The following is a 20,871-nucleotide window of genomic DNA, read 5'->3' on the forward strand; positions in this document are numbered from 1 at the left end:
TCAGCACGACTAACCGGTGCCTGTATGTAGCCTCCCTACTGTTATAGCCTCGCTACTGTTATAGCCTCGCTACTGTATATAGCCTCGCTACTGTTATTTTTCACTGTCTTTTTACTGTTGTTTTTATTTCTTTACTTACCTATTGTTCACCTAATACCTTTTTTTGCGCTGTTGGTTTTAGCCTGTAAGTAAGCATTTCACTGTAAGGTCTACACCTGTTGTTTTCGGCGCACGTGACAAATAAACTTTGATTTGATTTGATGATTCATCACTCCAGAGAATGCGTTTCCACTGCTCCAGAGTTCAATGGCGGGGAGCTTTACACCACACCAGCCGATGCTTGGCATTGATCTATAGACTGCTCGGCCATGGACACCCATTTAATGAAGCTCCTGGTGAGCAGTTCTGGTACTGACGTTGCTTCCAGAGGCAGTTTGGAACTCGGAAGTGAGTGTTGCACCCGAGGACAGACGATTTTTATGCCCTTCAGCACTCGGCGGTCCTGTTTTGTGAGCTTGTGGGGCCTACCACTTCACAGCTGAGCCTTTGTTGTTCCTAGACGTTTCCACTTCACAATAACAGCACTTACAGTTGACCGGGGCAGCTCTAGTAGGGCAGACATTTAAGGACTTGTTGGAAAGGTGGCATCCTATGACGGTGCCATGTTGAAAGTCACTGAGCTCTTCAGTAAGGCCAATCTACTGTCAATTAAGATTGCATGGCTGTGTGCTCGATTTTATACACCTGTCGGCTGAAATAGCCGAATCCATTGATTTGAAAGGGTGTCTAAATACTTTTGTATATATAGTGTATTTATCCAGTGTTCAGATTGTTTTTACAACATTTACACAACATTATTATAACCTTACTGAGTTCAGATGAAAACATAGTTGTCACGACTTCCGCCGAAGTTGGTCCCTCTCCTTGTTCGTTCGGCGGTCGATGTCACCGGCTTTCTAGTCACCACCGATCCATGTTTCATTTTTGTTTTGTTTTGTCTTCATTGTACACACCTGGTTTCCATTCCATAATCATGTTCCTTATTTAACCCTCTGGCTTCCCCTTTTGTTTTGTGCGTGATTGTTTTTGTCAAGTGGTTCCGTGTACGTGTTCTGGATTGTTTATGTTTATCCTTGTTGGATTATTGTTGATATTGAGTAAATATCGTGGCTTTACTCATACCTGTGTCCTGCGCCTGACTCCGCTTTATTCCATTCACCTGGAACACTGACAGAATCACACACCTAAAGAATGGAGTCAGCAGGTGCACCCAGCCATCCTCTACCTGTGGAGGAGCGCGTCCAGCAGCACGCGACTATGTTGCAGAGTCTCGGTACTGCCATGGATTGCGTGTGGCAAACTACGGAGAGATGGGAGAGAGGTGTTTTTTCAGCAACCCCATCATCACCCCAGCTCCCACAACAACCTCCCTCGATGTACACCCCTCCTTCACCAGCATCCAGTGAAATTCGGCTATCGCTCCCGGGGGTATATGACGGAACGGCTGCCGGGTGCCAGGGGTTCCTTCTCCAGCTGGAGCTCTACCTGGCGACCGTTCGGCCGGCTCCTTCGGGATGCGAGAGTGTGAACGCCCTCATCTCCTGTCTGACGGGTAAAGCACTGGAATGGGCCAACGCCATCTGGGGAAGGGAAGGACCGGCGTTGGACGATTATGAAGATTTCACCCGCCGCTGCCGGGCGGTTTTCGATCATCCACCTGAAGGGAGAGCGGCGGGGGAACGACTATATCATCTCAGACAGGGGATGAGGAGCGCACAAGAGTTCGCGCTGGACTTTCGCACTCTGGCCGCCGGCGCGGGATGGAATGAGCGGGCACTGATCGAACACTGCAGGTGTAGTTTACGTGAGGACGTTCGCAGGGAGCTAGCCTGCAGGGACACCACCCTTAAGCTTGACCAGCTGGTGGACCTATCCATCCGGCTGGATAACCTGTTGGCCTCCCGCGGACGTCCGGATCGGGGTCCGTCAGTTCCATCCCCCAGCACTTCCGATCCAACGCCGATGGAGCTGGGAGGTGCTGCAATGAGGGGGACCGGAGGGGGGACCATTCCCTGCACCATCTGTGGCCGCAGAGGGCACACTGCTGGTCGGTGCTGGGGAGGTTCCCCAGGGAGTCGAGGTAGCAGGCGGAGCGCTGGTGGATCATCCCAGGTGAGTAGGCACCCGACTCACCCAGAGCTCCTTGTTGCGCACATGTGGTTGTTTATAGAATTTCCTGAGTTTTCCCCGCATTCCCAGCATAAGGCGCTAGTCGTTCAGGCGCGGCTGGGAACTTTATTGACCGTTCCTTTGCACGTAGATTAGGGATCCCTATTGTTCCCGTTGATGTTCCCTTCCCTGTACATGCCTTAGATAGTCGTCCTTTGGGGTCGGGGCTAATTAGGGAGGTCACAGCTCCACTCTGCATGATAACGCAGGAGGGTCATGAGGAGAGAATTAGTCTCTTTCTGATCGACTCTCCTGCGTTTCCTGTTGTGTTGGGCCTTCCCTGGTTGGCCTCAAATGACCCCACTATTTCGTGGCAACAGAGGGCTCTCAAGGGATGGTCCCGTCAGTGCTCAGGGAGGTGTGTAGGTGTTTCCTTAGGTGCAACTACGGTGGAAAGTCCAAACCAGGTCTCCACCATGCACATTCCCCCCGAATATGCCTATTTGGCACTCGCCTTCTGTAAAAAGAAGGCGACTCAATTACCACCCCATTGACGGGGGGATTGTGTGATAAATCTCTTGGTAGACGCAGACGCAGCAGCTTGTATCCTCTGTCACAGGAGGAGACGGCGGCTATGGAAACATATGTCACCGAATCTCTGGGACAGGGATACATTCGGCCTTCCATTTCACCTGCCTCCTCGAGTTTCTTTTTTTTTGAAGAAGAAGGATAGAAGTTTACGCCCGTGTATTGACTATCGAGGTCTTAATCAGATCACGGTAAAGTACAGTTACCCGCTACCTCTCATAGCCAGTGTGACAGAGTCATTGCACAGGGCGCGCTTCTTCACAAAATTGGATCTCAGGAGCGCTTACAACCTGGTGCATATCCGGGCGGCGGATGAGTGGAAGACGGCATTTAGTACCACTTCTGGGCACTATGAGTTCCTCGTCATGCCGTACGGGTTGATGAATGCTCCATCAGTCTTCCAATCCTTTGTAGATGAGATTTTCAGGGACCTGCACGGGCAGGGTGTGGTGGTGTGTACATAGATGACATTCTAATATTCTCCGCTACACGTGCCGAGCATGTGTCCCTGGTACGCAGGGTGCTTGGTCGACTGTTGGAGCATGACCTGTACGTCAAGGCTGAAAAATGTCTGTTCTTCCAACAGTCCGTCTCCTTTCTAGGATACCGCCTTTCCGCATCAGGGGTGGAGATGGAGAGTGACCGCATTGCAGCCGTACGTAATTGGCCGTCTCCAACCACGGTAAAGGAGGTGCAGCGGTTCTTAAGGTTTACCAACTACTACCGGAGGTTTATCCGGTGCTTTAGTCAGGTCACGGCTCCCATTACCTCCTTGCTGAAGGGGGGACTGGTGCGACTGCAGTGGTCAGCTGGGGCGGACAGGGCTTTTAGTCACCTGAAGGCTATGTTTACCTCGGCTCCCGTGCTGGCTCATCCTGATCCCTCCTTGGCCTTCATAGTAGAGGTAGACGCGTCCGAGGCTGGGATAGGAGCTGTGCTGTCTCAGCGCTCGGGTACGCCACTAAAGCTCCGCCCCTGTGCTTTCTTTTCGAAGAAGCTCAGCCCGGCGGAGCGAAACTATGATGTGGGGGACCGGGAGCTGTTGGCTGTTGTCGGAGCTCTGAAGGCGTGGAGACATTGGCTTGAGGGGGCTAGACACCCTTTCCTCATTTGGACTGACCACCGCAATCTGGAGTACATCCGGGTGGCGAGGAGACTGGACCCTTTTCACCCGCTTTGTTTTCACCCTATCATACAGACCAGGTTCCCAGAACGTGAAGGCAGATGCGCTGTCACGGATGTATGACACAGAGGAGCGGTCCGCGGATCCCACTCCCATAATTCCGGCTTCTTGCCTGGTGGCACCGGTGGTATGGGAGGTGGACGCAGACATTGAGCGGGCGTCACGTACAGAGCCCACTCCCGCACAGTGTCCAGTTGGGCGTCTGTACGTTCCGTCTGATGTCCGCGATCGTTTGATCTGTTGGGCCCACACGTCACCCTCCTCTGGTCATCCTGGCATCGGTCGGACAGTGCGCTGTCTTACTGGGAAGTTTTGTATGGTGGCCCACGTTAGTGGCCCACGTTAGCTAAGGACGTGAGGGTTTATGTTTCCTCCTGCTCGGTGTGCGCCCAGTGCAAGGCACCCAGACACCTGCCCAGAGGGAAATTACATTTACATTACATTTACATTTACATTTAAGTCATTTAGCAGACGCTCTTATCCAGAGCGACTTACAAGTACATACATTCATACTTTTTTGTACTGTTTTGTACAAATTACAACCCCTTCCCGTTCCACAACGGCCGTGGTCACACCTATCGGTGGATTTCGTGACAGATCTTCCCCCGTCACGGGGTAACACCACGATCCTGGTTGTTGTGGATCGGTTTTCTAAGTCCTGCCGTCTCCTTCCTTTGCCCGGTCTCCCTACGGCTCTACACACTGCTTTTCAGTGTGTGCTAGGTTATCAGCCGGTCCTGGCACCGTGGCATCAGAGCCAGATCGAGGCTCCTGCGGTGGATGAATGGTTTCGGCACTCGGAGGAGACATGGGACGCTGCCCATGTGCGTCTACAGTGGGCCATCAGGCGGCAGAAGGCGAGTGCCGACCGCCACCGCAGTGAGGACCGGGTCTGGCTCTCGACCCGAAACCTACCCCTTCGCCTGCCCTGCCGGAAGCTGGGTCCGCGGTTTGTGTGGCCATTTAAAGTCCTGAGGAGACTGAACGAGATTTGTTATAGGTTACAACCCCCCCCTGATTATCGTATTAACCCCTCGGTCCATGTGTCTCTCCTCAGGCCGGTGGTGGCTGGTCCGCTCCAGCAGTCTGAGGTGCGGAGAACCTCCACATTCAGCGAGTTGTTATACATGTATCCAATTCCCTGTGATGGTGTCCAGCCTGTGATGGTGTCCAGCCTGTGATGGTGTCCAGCCTGTGATGGTGTCCAGCCTGTGATGGTGTTCAGCTTGACTTTAATTTGGCTGAGAGACACACAGTAGTAGTGGTCACAGGAGGCACCAGGCACGTGGTCCTACAGCCCCCTGCTGAACATGTACTGTACTATCCTCTGGCTGCCCAGAGATTAGAGGGGGGGTAGAGAGGTGGACGGACGGACGTAGTCATAGCTTTCAGAGCATTACATATTCATGCATATGGATTTGAGCTCATCCATTAGTAAACCATCTGGACTGGATTTGTGCCCCAGCCAGAGAGCACTGAGCACAGCTACTGCATAGCACTGCTTCTGTTCTGACTGGAGCAGATGGCATCAGGAGAGGGCACGGAACACACACACACATTGACTAAGGCTACATCTTCTTCTCACACACATATGCATACACCTACACACAGATTTACATCATCAGCAAAAAGTAACGATAACAAGTACACACACAGCCTACACCATGTCTATTCATACACTGACACAGACGCACACACGGTATGCATCCTATTGGGGTAAAGTGTCAGCCAGTTCTGTGTAAGCTAGAGACATGGGCAAGCCAGCGGACTCTCATTTGGGTTGAAATGTGGTTGGCTGCTCCCTCTGCACATTACTGTAAGAATAGGAATACTGTGATGGTTGGACCTGTGGCCATATTGAGTGAACCCATAGGAGTAAATCAAGGAAGAAAAGAGAACTGTCACTGACTGTCTGTCATTCCCTCTGTGTCCTCTAGGATCCTGCTGTAACTCATTCTAGATCTGTTACACTGACTGTCTGTCACTGACTGTCTGTCATTCCTCTGTGTCCTCTAGGATCCTGCTGTAACTCATTCTAGATCTGTTACACTGTCTGTCTGTCACTGACTGTCTGTCATTCCCTCTGTGTCCTCTAGGATCCTGCTGTAACTCATTCTAGATCTGTTACACTGACTGTCTGTCACTGACTGTCTGTCATTCCCTCTGTGTCCTCTAGGATCCTGCTGTAACTCATTCTAGATCTGTTACACTGACTGTCTGTCTCTGTCTGTCTGTCATTTCCTCTGTGTCCTCTAGGTGGCTCACCTACCTGCTGCTACTGATTCTAGATCTGGTGATCTGTCTGGCGGCTTGCCTGGGCCTAGCCAAACAGTCTCGCTGGCTGCTGACAACGTGAGTAGCCTACCGCCCCTGTTACTGTTCTGTCCCTGTTCTGACCTTGTTATTGTTCTGTCCCTGTTACTGTCCTGTTACTGTCCTGTTACTGTTCTGTTACTGTTCTGTTACAGTTCTGTCCATGATACTGTTCTGTTACTGTTACTATTCTGTCCATGATACTGTTCTGTTACTGTTACTATTCTGTCCATGATACTGTTCTGTTACTGTTCTGTCCCTGTTACTTATTTTACTTTTCTGTTACTGTTCTGTTCCTGTTACTGTTCTGCCCCTGTTACTGTTCTGTCTCTGTTACTGTTCTGTTAATGTTCTATCCCTGTTACAGTTCTGTCCCTGTTACAGTTCTGTCCCTGTTACCGTTCTGTCCCTGTTACTGTTCTGTCCCTGTTACCGTTCTGTCCCTGTTACTGTTCTGTCCCTGTTACTTTTATGTTACTGTTTTGTCCCTGTTACTGTTCTGTCCCTGTTACTATTCTGTCCCTTTCACTGTTCTGTTCCTGTTCTATTCCTATTCTGTCCCTGTTCTGTTACTGGTCTGCTACTGTTACTGTTCTGTCCCTGTTACTGCTCTGTTACTGTTACTGTTCTGTCCCTGTTACTGGTCTGCTACTGTTCTGCACCTGTTACTGTTCTGTCCCTTTTACTGTTCTGTTCCTGTTCTAATCCTATTCTGTCCCTGTTCTGTTACTGTTCTATCCCTGTTACTGTTCTATCCCTGTTACTGTCCTATCCCTGTTACTGCTCTGTTACTGTTACTGTTCTGTCCCTGTTACTGGTCTGCTACTGTTACTGTTCTGTCCCTGTTACTGCTCTGTTACTGTTACTGTTCTGTCCCTGTTACTGGTCTGCTACTGTTCTGCACCTGTTACTGTTCTGTCCCTTTTACTGTTCTGTTCCTGTTCTAATACTATTCTGTCCCTGTTCTGTTACTGTTCTATCCCTGTTAATCTTCTGTCCATGTTACTGATCTGTCCCTGTTACTTCTTTTACTTTTATGTTACTGTTCTGTCCCTGTTACTGTTCAGTCCCTGTTACTGTTCTATCCCTGTTACAGTTCTGTCCCTGTCACCGTTCTGTCCCGGTTACTGTTCTGTCCCTGTTACTTCTGTTACTTCTGTTACTTTTCTGTTACCGTTCTGTTACTGTTCTGTCCCTGTTACTTCTGTTACTTTTCTGTTACTGTTCTGTCCCTGTTACTGCTCTGTTACTGCTCTGTTACTGTTACTGTTCAGTCCCTGTTACTGTTCTGTTACTGCTCTGTTACTGTTACTGTTCAGTCCCTGTTACTGTTCTGTTTCTGTTACTGTTCTGTCCCTGTTACTTCTGTTACTGTTCTGTTACTGTTCTGTTCTGTTACTGTTCTGTTACTGTTCTGTTACTGTTCTGTTACTGTTACTGTTCTGTTACTGTTCTGCCCCTGTTACTGTTCTGTTACTGTTCTGTTACTGTTCTGCCCCTGTTACTGTTCTGTTACTGTTCTGCCCCTGTTACTGTTCTGTTACTGTTCTGCCCCTGTTACTGTTCTGCCCCTGTTACTGTTCTGTTCAATTCTTTAAAGTATTGTTTGGGCTGTCGTGGAATTGGCTGCTTGGAGATTTGCCATGCCCATTTCCAAGAACTATACATTTGTGGTTGATTGAATTGACTTGTAGTCATGCCATAACTGCCATTTCAAGAACCACCCCAGACTTCCTAGAGCGTTAATATACTGTAGCAAGTTAACACTTGACCTGTTTTGTCAAGCAGCATGACCAGGTGAACTGGGGACAGCAAGGAGTCATCAGGCCAGGTTGTCCTGGGGCTCAGGTCCTCCGAGAGAGAGAGAGAGAGAATGAAAGAATGAAAGAATGAAAGAATGAATGAATGAATGAATGAATGAATGAATGAAAGAATGAATGAAAGAATGAATGAAAGAATGAATGAAAGAAAGAATGAATGAATGAATGAATGAATGAAAGAAAGAAAGAAAGAAAGAAAGAAAGAAAGAAAGAAAGAAAGAAAGAAAGAAAGAAAGAAAGAAAGAAAGAAAGAAAGAAAGAAAGAAAGAAAGAAAGAAAGAAAGAAAGAAAGAAAGAAAGAAAGTGAATGAATGAATGAATGAATGAATGAAAGGAGAGAGAGAGAGAGAATACTTAAATTCACACAGGACACCGGATAAGACCGGAGAAATACTCCAGATAAAACAGACTGACTCTAGCCCCCCGTCACATAAACTACTGGAGCATAAATACTAGAGTCTGAGACAGGAGGGGTCAGGAGACACTGTGGCCCTGTCCGACGATACCCCCGGACAGGGCCAAACAGACAGGATATAACCCCGCCCACTTTGAAAAAAGAACAGCCCCCACACCACTAGAGGGATATCTCCAACCATCAACTTACCATCCTGAGACAAGGCCGAGTATAGCCCACGAAGATCTCCCCCACCGCACAACCCAAAGGGGGGTGCCAAAAAAATGAAGGTTTCCAGTGCTGTAGGAGCTGTATCTACTACGTTTGTTAGGGACAAACTGGATCGTTCAATGTGGCAATTGTTTGCTTGTCGAGGATTATAGGCTTGAGGTGGCTTCCTTGATCACGCAGGTCGCCAGCCTACGTAAGAAACTGGGGAAAACACAGAGTGGAGTGTTTACCTTTTCTACGCCTGTGGCTGAATGGCGTTCGTGCATGTTGGATGCATCTCCGTCTTGTCGTTATCCGACTGGCCGGTGTTGGCTGGAGTTCGTTCACCAGGGGAGCCATCTCCTGCCTCTCCTCCCCATCTGATAGTGGAGTCGAAGGAGCACAGCAAGAAGGAGCACAGCAATCGACGATGGTCGCATGTCACGAGCCGGGGAAGACAGCGGCCTCCCGCAAAGCTGTCTAGACTCCCAACGAGAGGCCCGGAGCAGATACAAACAACTAATAATTTCGCCACCCTGGAGCCTGATCTTCCTGCACCTTCGTCACTGGGGGGGGTACCTGTGTCTGCGGCTATTGTGCCTATTCCAACTCCTTCCCCTACGATTTCGAAGTCGACGTCGGCAACCTTCCGTCCCTGCTCTGGATTGAGCAGGGCTACTCCATCTATCAGAGGCCTGCACCATCCTGTGAAGCATGGGAGTGGGTGGATTTCCTCGTCTTTCTCGCCAGCTGTGATTTTGGGCAGCTCCATGGTAAGAAATGTGACTGTCCCTGGTGCAAAAACAATGTCCTATCCCAGAGCTCGTGTAAATTACATTACTAAGCTGCTCCCGTATGTACTACACCAGGACATGGACATCGATTCCATCATAGTCCATGTGGGTTTTAATGACATTTTGAAGGGCAGCTTTGAACAGTTGAAACTGGATTTCAAAGAGCTGATTGACTCTCTGCTAGACACTAATAAAAGACCCATCATATCTGGTCCTGTGTCCTCTCTGAATTGTGGCATTGAACGTTTAGCAGGATTCTTTCTCTTCACAACTGGCTACATGATTATTGCAGTTCAATGGGTGTAACTTTTGTTGACAATTTCGATACCTTTTGTAAATAAAACACCTTTTATAAGGAGGATGGGATACACCCGAATCATTTGGGTTCATGGATCCTTTCATAGCATTATAAGTCTGTGTTGGAACAATGACTTATCAATGACCCAAGCCCAGCTCAGTTAATTCCGACCATTGTGTCACTGAGTCATCATAATGCTTTAGCAAATGTACATTATACCAGGGGCATTGGTAGACACAATGTAAGTAACCTAATTGATGTCCCTCTGACTGCCCTGAATGGCTCTGCTGATCCTACAGCTATTGTATGTAGCAAGCATGTGCCTATGAAGCAGATGTATGCTGTTAGCATTGAGGCTGTGTGCCCTAGTAGGAAGTCCAGAAATGCACTTTGATGATACAGTGGTAGCAATACAAGGTTATAACATTTACAGAAATACAGAAATGCCAGTGGTGGAGGTGTTGCTGTTTATATTCAAAACCACATTCCTGTAAAGATTAGAGAGGATCTCATGTTAACTACTGTTGAAGTAATATGACTACAGGTTCATCTGCCTCACCTAAAGCCCATTCCTGTGGGAAGCTGCTATAGACCACCAAGTGCTTACAGTCAGTACCTGGATAACATGTGTGAAATGCTTGATTATTTATGTGATATCAACAGAGAGGTTTCATCATGCTGGCCACTCAAAAAAAGCTTCAAACTATAACCAGTGCCTGCAACCTGGTTCAGGTTATCAGTCAACCTACCAGGGTAGTTACAAACAGCACATTAATGAAATCATCAACATGCATTAATCACAACTTTACTAATGCTGCAGAAATGTGCTTGAAAGCAGTATCCAGATCCATCAGATGTAGTGATCACAATATAGTAGCCATATCTAGGAAAACCAAAGTTCCAAAGGCTGGGCCTAATGTAGTGTATAAGAGGTCATACAATAAGTTTTGTAGTGATTCCTGTGTTGTTGATGTGAAGAATATGTGTTAGTTTGTGATGTGTAATGAGGAGCAAACACATGTTGTACTTGACACATTTATGAAATTGCTTATTCCAGTTGCTAATAAGCATGCACCCATTAATGCAATGACTGTAGAAACTGTTAAATCCCCGTGGATTAATGAGGAATTGAAAATTTGTATGGTTGAGAGGGATGAGGCAAAATAAATTGCAAATAATTCTGGCTGCACAACCGATTGGCAAACATACTGCAAATAGAGAAATCATGTAACTAAACTAAATAAAAATAAAAAACTACACTATGAAACCAAAAATAAATTATAGAAAGAATGATAGTAAAAAGCTTTAAAGCACCTTAAATGAAATTTTGTGAAAAAATTAAAACTCAGCTCCATCATTCATTGAATCAGATGGCTCATTCAACACAAAACCCACTGATATTGCCAACTGCTTTAATGATTTTTTTTATTGGCAAGATTAGCAAACTTAGGCATGACATGCCAGCAAGAAACGCTGACACTACACATCCAAGTATATCTGACATAATTATGAAAGACAAGCATTGTAATTTGGAATTGTGAGTGTGGAAAAATTATTGTTGTCTACCAACAATGACAAGCCACTGGGGTCTGACAGTTTGGATGGAAAATTACTGAGGATAATAGCGGATGATATTGCTACTCCTATTTGCCATATTTTCAATTCAAGCCTACTGGAAAGTGTGTGCCCCCAGACCTGGAGGGAAGCAAAAGTCATTCCGCTACCTAAGAATAGTAAAGCCCCTTTACTGGCTCAAATAGCCGACCAATCAGCCTGTGACCAACCCTTCGTAAAGTTTTGGGGAAAATTGTGTTTGCTCCCCATTACACACCGCAAACCAACAAATATTCTTTACATCAACAACACAGGAATCACTACAAAACTTATTGTATGACCTCTTATAGATTATATTAGGCCCAGCCTTTGGAACTTAGATTTTCCTAGATATGGCTACTATATTGTGATCACTACATCTGATAGATCTGGATACTGCTTACAAGCACGTTTCTGCAGCATTAGTAAAGTTGTGATTAATACATGTTTACTGCTTTAATTTTGCCAGACCCCAAGAAGCGTAGCTGCTGCTTTGGCAGGAGCTAATGGGGATCTATAATAAATACAAATACAAATACAAATACACACACATCATACACACTCAGCATATAGTAAGCATGTAACTCATCTTGGCCCTCTGTGCTCCCTGTCTCACCTTGTCATACTTTTTTGGTTACTACTTCATTCCATATGTGTTATTTCATGGTTTTGATGTCTTCACTAGTATTCTACAATGTTGAAAATAATAATTTTGACCGGTAGTGTACGTAGACACACACAATGTATATGCACACAAACACACACGTTTTCACGGCACTACAAGATTGTGGTCACATGGTGATGATGTAATTTCCTGAAGGCATTAGTTCATAAGTGGAGAGGGGGTGGATTGGAGTGAGTGGGGGGTCGAGAGGGGCAGAGATATGCATTTCCTATTGTCTGTCCATGGGGGATGGTTTGGAGGGAGCAGACAGGATGCATGTCTCATTGCCTGCATCATGAAGTCGTAAAGAGGCTGTTATCGACTGGAGGACAACAGAGATGATGCGCCCTGACATCTCTCGTCCTCTTCATATGCTGTTCACTACAGAGCTTTCGCAGTCTCCGAAGAGAGGACTTTTGAATGGCGAGGCAGAGTTAACAGCCCAGACCTCACCATACGATATTATCACCTTACTGAGGGACCTCACCATACAATATTATCACCATACTGAGGGACCTCACCACACCATATTATCACCATACTGAGGGACCTCACCATACCTTATTATCACCATACTGAGGGACCTCACCATACCGTATTATCACCATACTGAGGGACCTATCCATACCATATTATCACCATACTGAGGGACCTCACCATACTATATTATCACCATACTGAGGGACCTCACCATACTATATTATCACCATACTGAGGGATCTCACCATACCATATTATCACCATACTGAGGGACCTCACCATACCATATTATCACCATACTGAGGGACCTCACCATACAATATCACCATACTGAGGGACCTCACCACACCATATTATCACCATACTGAGGGACCTCACCATACCATATTATCACCATACTGAGGGATCTCACCATACAATATCACCATACTGAGGGACCTCACCACACCATATTATCACCATACTGAGGGACCTCACCATACCATATTATCACCATACTGAGGGACCTCACCATACCATATTATCACCATACTGAGGGACCTCACCATACCATATTATCACCATACTGAGGGACCTCACCATACCATATTATCACCATACTGAGGGATCTCACCATACCTTATTATCACCATACTGAGGGACCTCACCATACCATATTATCACCATACTGAGGGACCTCACCATACCATATTATCACCATACTGAGGGATCTCACCATACCTTATTATCACCATACTGAGGGACCTCACCATACCTTATTATCACCATACTGAGGGACCTCACCAAACCGTATTATCACCATACTGAGGGACCTCACCACACCATATTATCACCATACTGAGGGAACTCACCATACCTTATTATCACCATACTGAGGGATCTCACCATACCATATTATCACCATACTGAGGGACCTCACCATACCATATTATCACCATACTGAGGCACCTCACCATACCATATCACCATACTGAGGGATATTACCATACCATATTATCACCATACTGAGGGACCTCACCACACCATATTATCACCATACTGAGGCACCTCACCATACCATATTATCACCATACTGAGGGACCTCACCACACCATATTATCACAATACTGAGGGACCTCACCAAACCGTATTATCACCATACTGAGGGACCTCACCACACCATATTATCACCATACTGAAGGACCTCACCACACCATATTATCACCATACTGAGGGACCTCACCATACAATATCACAATACTGAGGGACCTCACCAAACCGTATTATCACCATACTGAGGCACCTCACCATACCATATTATCACCATACTGAGGCACCTCACCATACCATATTATCACCATACTGAGGGACCTCACCATACAATATCACCATACTGAGGGACCTCACCACACCATATTATCACTTACTGAGGGACTTCACCATACCATATTATCACCATACTGAGGGACCTCTCCATACCTTATTATCACCATACTGAGGGACCTCACCATACCATATTATCACCATACTGAGGGATCTCACCATACCTTATTATCACCATACTGAGGGACCTCACCAAACCGTATTATCACCATACTGAGGGACCTCACCATACCATATTATCACCATACTGAGGGACCTCACCATACAATATCACCATACTGAGGGACCTCACCACACCATATTATCACTTACTGAGGGACTTCACCATACCATATTATCACCATACTGAGGGACCTCTCCATACCTTATTATCACCATACTGAGGGACCTCACCATACCATATTATCACCATACTGAGGGATCTCACCATACCTTATTATCACCATACTGAGGGACCTCACCAAACCGTATTATCACCATACTGAGGGACCTATCCATACCATATTATCACCATACTGAGGGACCTTACCATACCATATTATCACCATACTGAGGGACCTCGCCATACCTTATTATCACCATACTGAGGGACCTCACCATACCATATTATCACCATACTGAGGGACCTCACCATACCGTATTATCACCATACTGAGGGACCTCGCCATACCTTATTATCACCATACTGAGGGACCTCACCATACCATATTATCACCATACTGAGGGACCTCACCATACCATATTATCACCATACTGTGTGACCTCACCATACCATATTATCACCATACTGAGGGATCTCACCATACTATATTATCACCATACTGAGGGACCTCACCATACAATATTATCACCATACTGAGGGATCTCACCATACCATATTATCACCATACTGAGGGACCTCACAATACAATATTATCACCATGCTGAGGGACCTCACCATACCATATTATCACCATACTGAGGGACCTCACCATACAATATTATCACCATATTGAGGGACCTCACCATACCAGATTATCACCATACTTAAGGACCTCACCATACCATATTATCACCATACTGAGGGACCTCACCACACCTTATTATCACCATACTGAGGGACCTCACCACACCATATTATCACCATACTGAGGGACCTCACCATACCTTATTATCACCATACTGAGGGACCTCACCATACCATATTATCACCATACTGAGGGACCGATATGATATGTATTGTGATTCGATGCTATGATTTTATTACGATTTGATGTTCAAGATATTGCCCCATCACTAATGATGACATCATCATCTTTGATTATCACATCCTTGATGACTGCATACTTGATGACTACACTATGACTATAGCAATTTGAAGAGTTCTAATGTTTGTTGGCCAGTGTTATAATTATTATAGTGTGTTATAAACAGTGTAATAATACTATACCTTTCTCTCTCTGTGACCCTGCAGTATGATGGTGTTTGGGGTGCTGACGTTGATCCTGAGCTGGGCGTCTCTGGGAGCTGACCTGGCCACTGCTGTGGTGAGGGAATTTGACTCTGAGGCCTGCGTTCCAAATGGAACCCTATACCCCAGGGGTGTCAAACATACAGCCGGATCCTGCCATCCAGAGCTACCCTCTCCAACCCTAATCTAGAGCACCTGATTCTAAAAATGTGCTGGTTGATAAGCTGAACCAGGTTAGTTACAAATGGGTTTAAAGTGAAAACCTACAGGACGGTTGCTCTCCAGGAACAGGGTTGGAGTGAAAACCTACAAGACGGTAGCTCTCCAGGAACAGGGTTAGAGTGAAAACGCACAGGAGGGTAGCTCTCCAGGAACAGGGTTAGAGTGAAAACCTACAGGAGGATAGCTCTCCAGGAACACTGTTGGAGTGAAAACCTACAGGAGGGTAGCTCTCCAGGAACAGGGTTGGAGTAAAAACCTACAGGTGGGGTAGCTCTCCAGGAACAGGGGTTGGAGTGAAAACCTACAGGAGGGTAGCTCTCCAGGAACAGGGTTGGAGTGAAAACCTTCAGGAGGGGGTAGCTCTCCAGGAACAGGGTTGGAGTGAAAACCTTCAAGAGGGGGTAGCTCTCCAGGAACAGGGTTGGAGAGCCCTGATCTTGGGAATATGGCACCATTTTGAAACAACTCAGGACCATGTCCAACTGTTACTGTGCTAATCAATTCTCACCATGGCTGACAGCTAAGACAAATTGCTTTGGGGCCATGAGTGTTCACTCTCAGTTTGAAGGTCTTCTTGTAGAGTGTGTGTGTGCGTCTATACTCTGTGCGTGCATGTGAGAGTCTGAGAGAAATCACATTGAATAGTTTTCCGGCAGAAATCCTTAGGGATATGGCTTTATATGTGCTCTGAATACGTATTCACAATGTGCTAGCATAAAGCCATATTGCTTTTACATAGACGAGTACTATTGCAAGTGCATAGTACTATCAAGATGGCGCCGACAGAGAGGGCTGCCTCGCTTCTAGTTCGTAGCAAACTTTGCAGTATTTCGTTTTTTTATGTATTATTTCTTACATTGTTAGCCCAGAAAATGTTATGTGTTATTACATACAGCCAGGAAGAACTGGTGGATATCAGAGTGGTGGTAACAGCATTAGAACCAGGAATACAACTTTCCCGAAGTGGATCCTTTGTTCGCACCACCCAGAGCAATTGAACTGATTCCAGAGGCTGACCCAAAACAACGCCGGCAAAGGAGAGGTACTCGGAGCGGTCTTCTAGTCCGACTTAGGAGGCGCACACAGCACCCACCGCTTCCGAGTATATTACTCGCTAATGTTCAGTCCCTGGATAATAAAGTTGACGAGCTCAGGGCAAGGGTTTCTTTCCAGAGAGACATCATACAGGAACTCAAGTCCTTTTTTTCACCCAACCTAGAATAGCTCACAATCAAATGCCAACCGTATTATCTCCCAAAATAATTATCTTTGTTTATAGTCACGGCCGTGTATATCCCCCCGCAAGACTATACCACGACGGCCCTCAAGGAACTTCACTGGAAGTATATTTATATACTTATAAGTATATTTATTCAAACTGGAAAGCATATACATTATCCTGATGCTGCATTTATTGTAGCTGGGGATTTTAACAAAGCAAATTTGAGGAAAAGGCTGCCTAAATTCTATCAGCATATGGATGCTAGTACTCGCGCTGCTTAAACACTCAACAATTGCTCCATTTTGCTCATCCTTTCTTATAGGCAGAAACTCCAACAGGAAGTACCGGTGCTAAGGACTATTCAACGCTGGTCTGACCAATCGGAATCCACACTTCAAGATTGTTTTGATTACGCGGACTGGGATATGTTCCAGGTAGCCTCCGAGAATAATATTGACGAATACACTGAGACGGTGACTGAGTTTATCAGGAAGAGTATAAGAGATGTTGTACCCACTGTGAATATTAAAACCTACCCTAACCAGAAACTGTGGATAGATGGTAGCATTCGCGCAAAACTGAAAGCGCGAACCACCACATTTAACCATGGCAAGGTGACTGGGAATATGGCAGAATACAAACAGAGTAGTCATTCCCCCTGCAAGGCAATCAAACAGGCAAAACATCAGTATAGAGACAAAGTGGAGTTGCAATTCAACGGCCCAGACACGAAACGTATGTGGCAGGGTCTACAGACAATCACGGACTACAAAAGGAAAACCAGCCACGTCGCGGACACCGACGTCTTGCTTCCGGACAAGCTAAACACGTTCTTTGCCCGCTTTGAGGATAACACAGTGCCACTGACGCGGCCCGCTACCAAGGACTGTGGGCTCTCCTTCTCCGTGGCCAACGTGAGTAAGACATTTAAGCGTGTTAACACTTGCCGGCCCAGACGGCATCACTAGCTGCGTCCTCAAATCATGTAAAGACCAGCTGGCTGGTGTGTTTACGGACATATTCAATCCCTCCCTATCCCAGTCTTCTGTCGCCACATACTTCAAGATGGCCACCATTGTTCCTGTGCCCAAGAATGCAAAGGTAACTGAGCTAAACGACTATCGCCCCGTAGCACTCACTTCCGTCATCATGATGTGCTTTGAGAGACTAGTCAAGGATCATATCACCTCCACCCTACCTGACACCCTAGACCCACTTCAATTTTCTTACCGCCCCAATAGATCCACAGACGATGCAATCGGCATCACACTGCACACTGCCCTATTCCATCTGGACAAGAGGAATACCTATGTAAGAATGCTGTTTGTTGACTATAGCTCGGCATTCAACACCATAGTACCCTCCAAGCTCATCATTAAGCTTGACACCCTGGGTCTGAATACCGCCCTATGCAATTGGGTCCTGGACTTCCTGACGGGCCGCCCCCAGGTGGTGAAGGTAAGAAACAACACCTCCACTTCGCTGATCCTCAACACTGGGGCCCCACAAGGGTGTGTGCTCAGCCCCCTCCCATACTCCCTGTTCACCAATGAGTGCATGGCCAAGCATGCCTACCACACAATCATCAAGTTTGCAGACGACACAACAGTAGTAGGCTTGATTACCAACAATGACGAGACAGCCTACAGGGAGGAGGTGAGGGCTCTGGGAGTGTGGTGCCAGGAAAATAACCTCTCACTCAACGTGAACAAAACAAAGGAGATGATCATGGACTTCCGGAAACAGCAGAGGGAGCACCCGCCTATCCACGTTGATGGGACAGCAGTGGAGAAGGTGGAAAGTTTTAAGTTCCTCGGCATACACATTACTGACAAACTGAAATGGTCCACCCACACAGGCAGCATGGTGAAGAAGGCGCATTAGCGCCTCTTCAACCTTAGGAGGCTGAAAAAATGTGGCTTGTCACCTAAAGCCCTCACAAACTTTTACAGAGGCACAATTGAGATCATCCTGTCGGGCTGTATCACCGCCTGGTACAGCAACTGCACCGCCCACACCCGCAGGGCTCTCCAGAGGGTGGTGCGGTCTGCACAACGCATCACCGGGGGCAAACTACCTGCCCTCCAGACACCTACAGCACCCGATGTCACAGGAAGGCTAAAAAGATCATCAAGGCTATCAACCACCCGAGCCACTGCCTGTTCACCCCGCTGTCATCCAGAAAGCGAGGTCAGTACAGATGCATCAAAGCTAGGACCGAGAGACTGAAAAACAGCTTCTATCTCAAGGCCATCAAACTGTTCAATTGCCATCACTAGCACAGAGAGGCTGCTGCCGATATACATAGACTTGAAATCATTGGCCACTTTAATAAATGGAACACTAGTCACTTTAATAATGTTTACATATCTTGCATATCTTACACTCATCTCATATGTATATACTGTATTCTATACTGTTCTACTGTATCTTAGTCTATGCGACTCTGACATTGCTCTTCCATATATTTAGATATTCTTAATTCCATTCCTTTACCTAGATTTGTGTGTATTAGGTATATGGTGTGAAATTGTTAGATATTACTTGTTAGATATGGCTGCACTGTCGGAACTAGAAGCACAATCATTTCGCTACACCCGCAATAACATCTGCTAAACACGTGTATGTGACCAATAGAATTTGATTTGAATGGAGAGGGTATTTTCTCAACCAACATTTCTTACCCCTTACTGCTGTCTGAAAAAAATGTGATTGGATGTCTGTCTTGAGTCAGATTAAACTCGGTATGACAAACACTGAGGAGAAGGAGTTGGAGACAGTAAAGAGGCTGCTGGAAAAGGAGAAAGGGTTGGGTTTTTGGACCCCTTTTCATTTCAATGAAACTTTCCATACATATTTTCCTATGGTAGAAGTGGTCAGAAAGTGACTTTTTGGTCCAAAGCATTCAGGAGATAGAGGTACTCAAAGTTGACCCATTTTGCCTACACCACCCTATCATGACTCATCCATGTCTTCATAACTGGAAAAGGTAAACAGTTGAGTTTGATATCATTTTAAAGCTTACAAACAGGGTTGTCAAACTACTTTACAATAAATTGTCATTTTCTAACCTTTAACGTCAATGATCTAAAAACACATATTTTCGTGTATCTTTAGATTAGACCCTATTTTACATCATCTTTAGATTAGACCCTATTTTACATCATTTTTAGATTAGACCCTATTTTACATCATCTTTAGATTAGACCCTATTTTACATCATTTTTAGATTAGACCCTATTTGACATCATCTTTAGATTAGACCCTATTTGACATCATCTTTAGATTAGACCCTATTTTACATCATCTTTAGATTAGACCCTACTTTACATCATCTTTAGATTAGACCCTATTTGTTGCAACTCATATTAGGAAGGTGTTCTTCATGTTTTGTGTTGACTGTGTATAGTTAACCAGATCTGTCATCATCATTATACAACCAACTAGTCAATGATGTTCTGTCAGGGATTATGAAACGAATGATGATGATGTTTCTATCTTGGAGCATCTGAATGCATGTGATTCTCTGTTTCTATCTTGGAGCATTTGAATGCATGTGATTCTCTGTTTCTATCTTGGAGCATTTGAATGCATGTGATTCTCTGTTTCTATCTTGGAGCATCTGAATGCATGTGAATCTATGTTTCTATCTTGGAGCATCGGAATGCATGTGATTCTCTGTTTCTATCTTGGAGCATCTGAATGCATGTGAATCTATGTTTCTATCTTGGAGCATCTGAATGCATGTGAATCTATGTTTCTATCTTGGAGCATCTGAATGCATGTGAATCTATGTTTCTATCTTGGAGCATCTGAATGCATGTGATTCTCTGTTTCTATCTTGGAGCATCTGAATGCATGTGAATCTATGTTTCTATCTTGGAGCATCTGAATGCATGTGAATCTATGTTTCTATCTTGGAGCATCTGAATGCATGTGATTCTCTGTTTCTATCTTGGAGCATCTGAATGCATGTGAATCTATGTTTCTATCTTGGAGCATCTGAATGCATGTGAATCTATGTTTCTATCTTGGAGCATCTGAATGCATGTGAATCTATCTTTCTATCTTGGAGCATCTGAATGCATGTGAATCTATGTTTCTATCTT

The 20,871-nt window shown here is 45.7% G+C and overlaps 1 protein-coding gene across 1 annotated transcript in view; it reads left to right on the top strand.

The window, feature by feature from the left end:
* The window catches only part of ttyh2 (tweety family member 2), a 106,460-nt gene that overhangs the window by 73,774 nt on the left and 11,815 nt on the right, over positions 1 to 20,871 (top strand). Inside the window, exons 5-6 of the mRNA XM_038990656.1 lie at positions 6,197 to 6,292; positions 15,322 to 15,394. Coding sequence (XP_038846584.1) covers positions 6,197 to 6,292; positions 15,322 to 15,394 — 169 coding nt within the window. The remainder of the gene's footprint in view (positions 1 to 6,196; positions 6,293 to 15,321; positions 15,395 to 20,871) is intronic.

The sequence above is a fragment of the Salvelinus namaycush genome, chromosome 4 (assembly GCF_016432855.1).
Source record: "Salvelinus namaycush isolate Seneca chromosome 4, SaNama_1.0, whole genome shotgun sequence".
Lineage (NCBI taxonomy): Eukaryota > Metazoa > Chordata > Actinopteri > Salmoniformes > Salmonidae > Salvelinus > Salvelinus namaycush.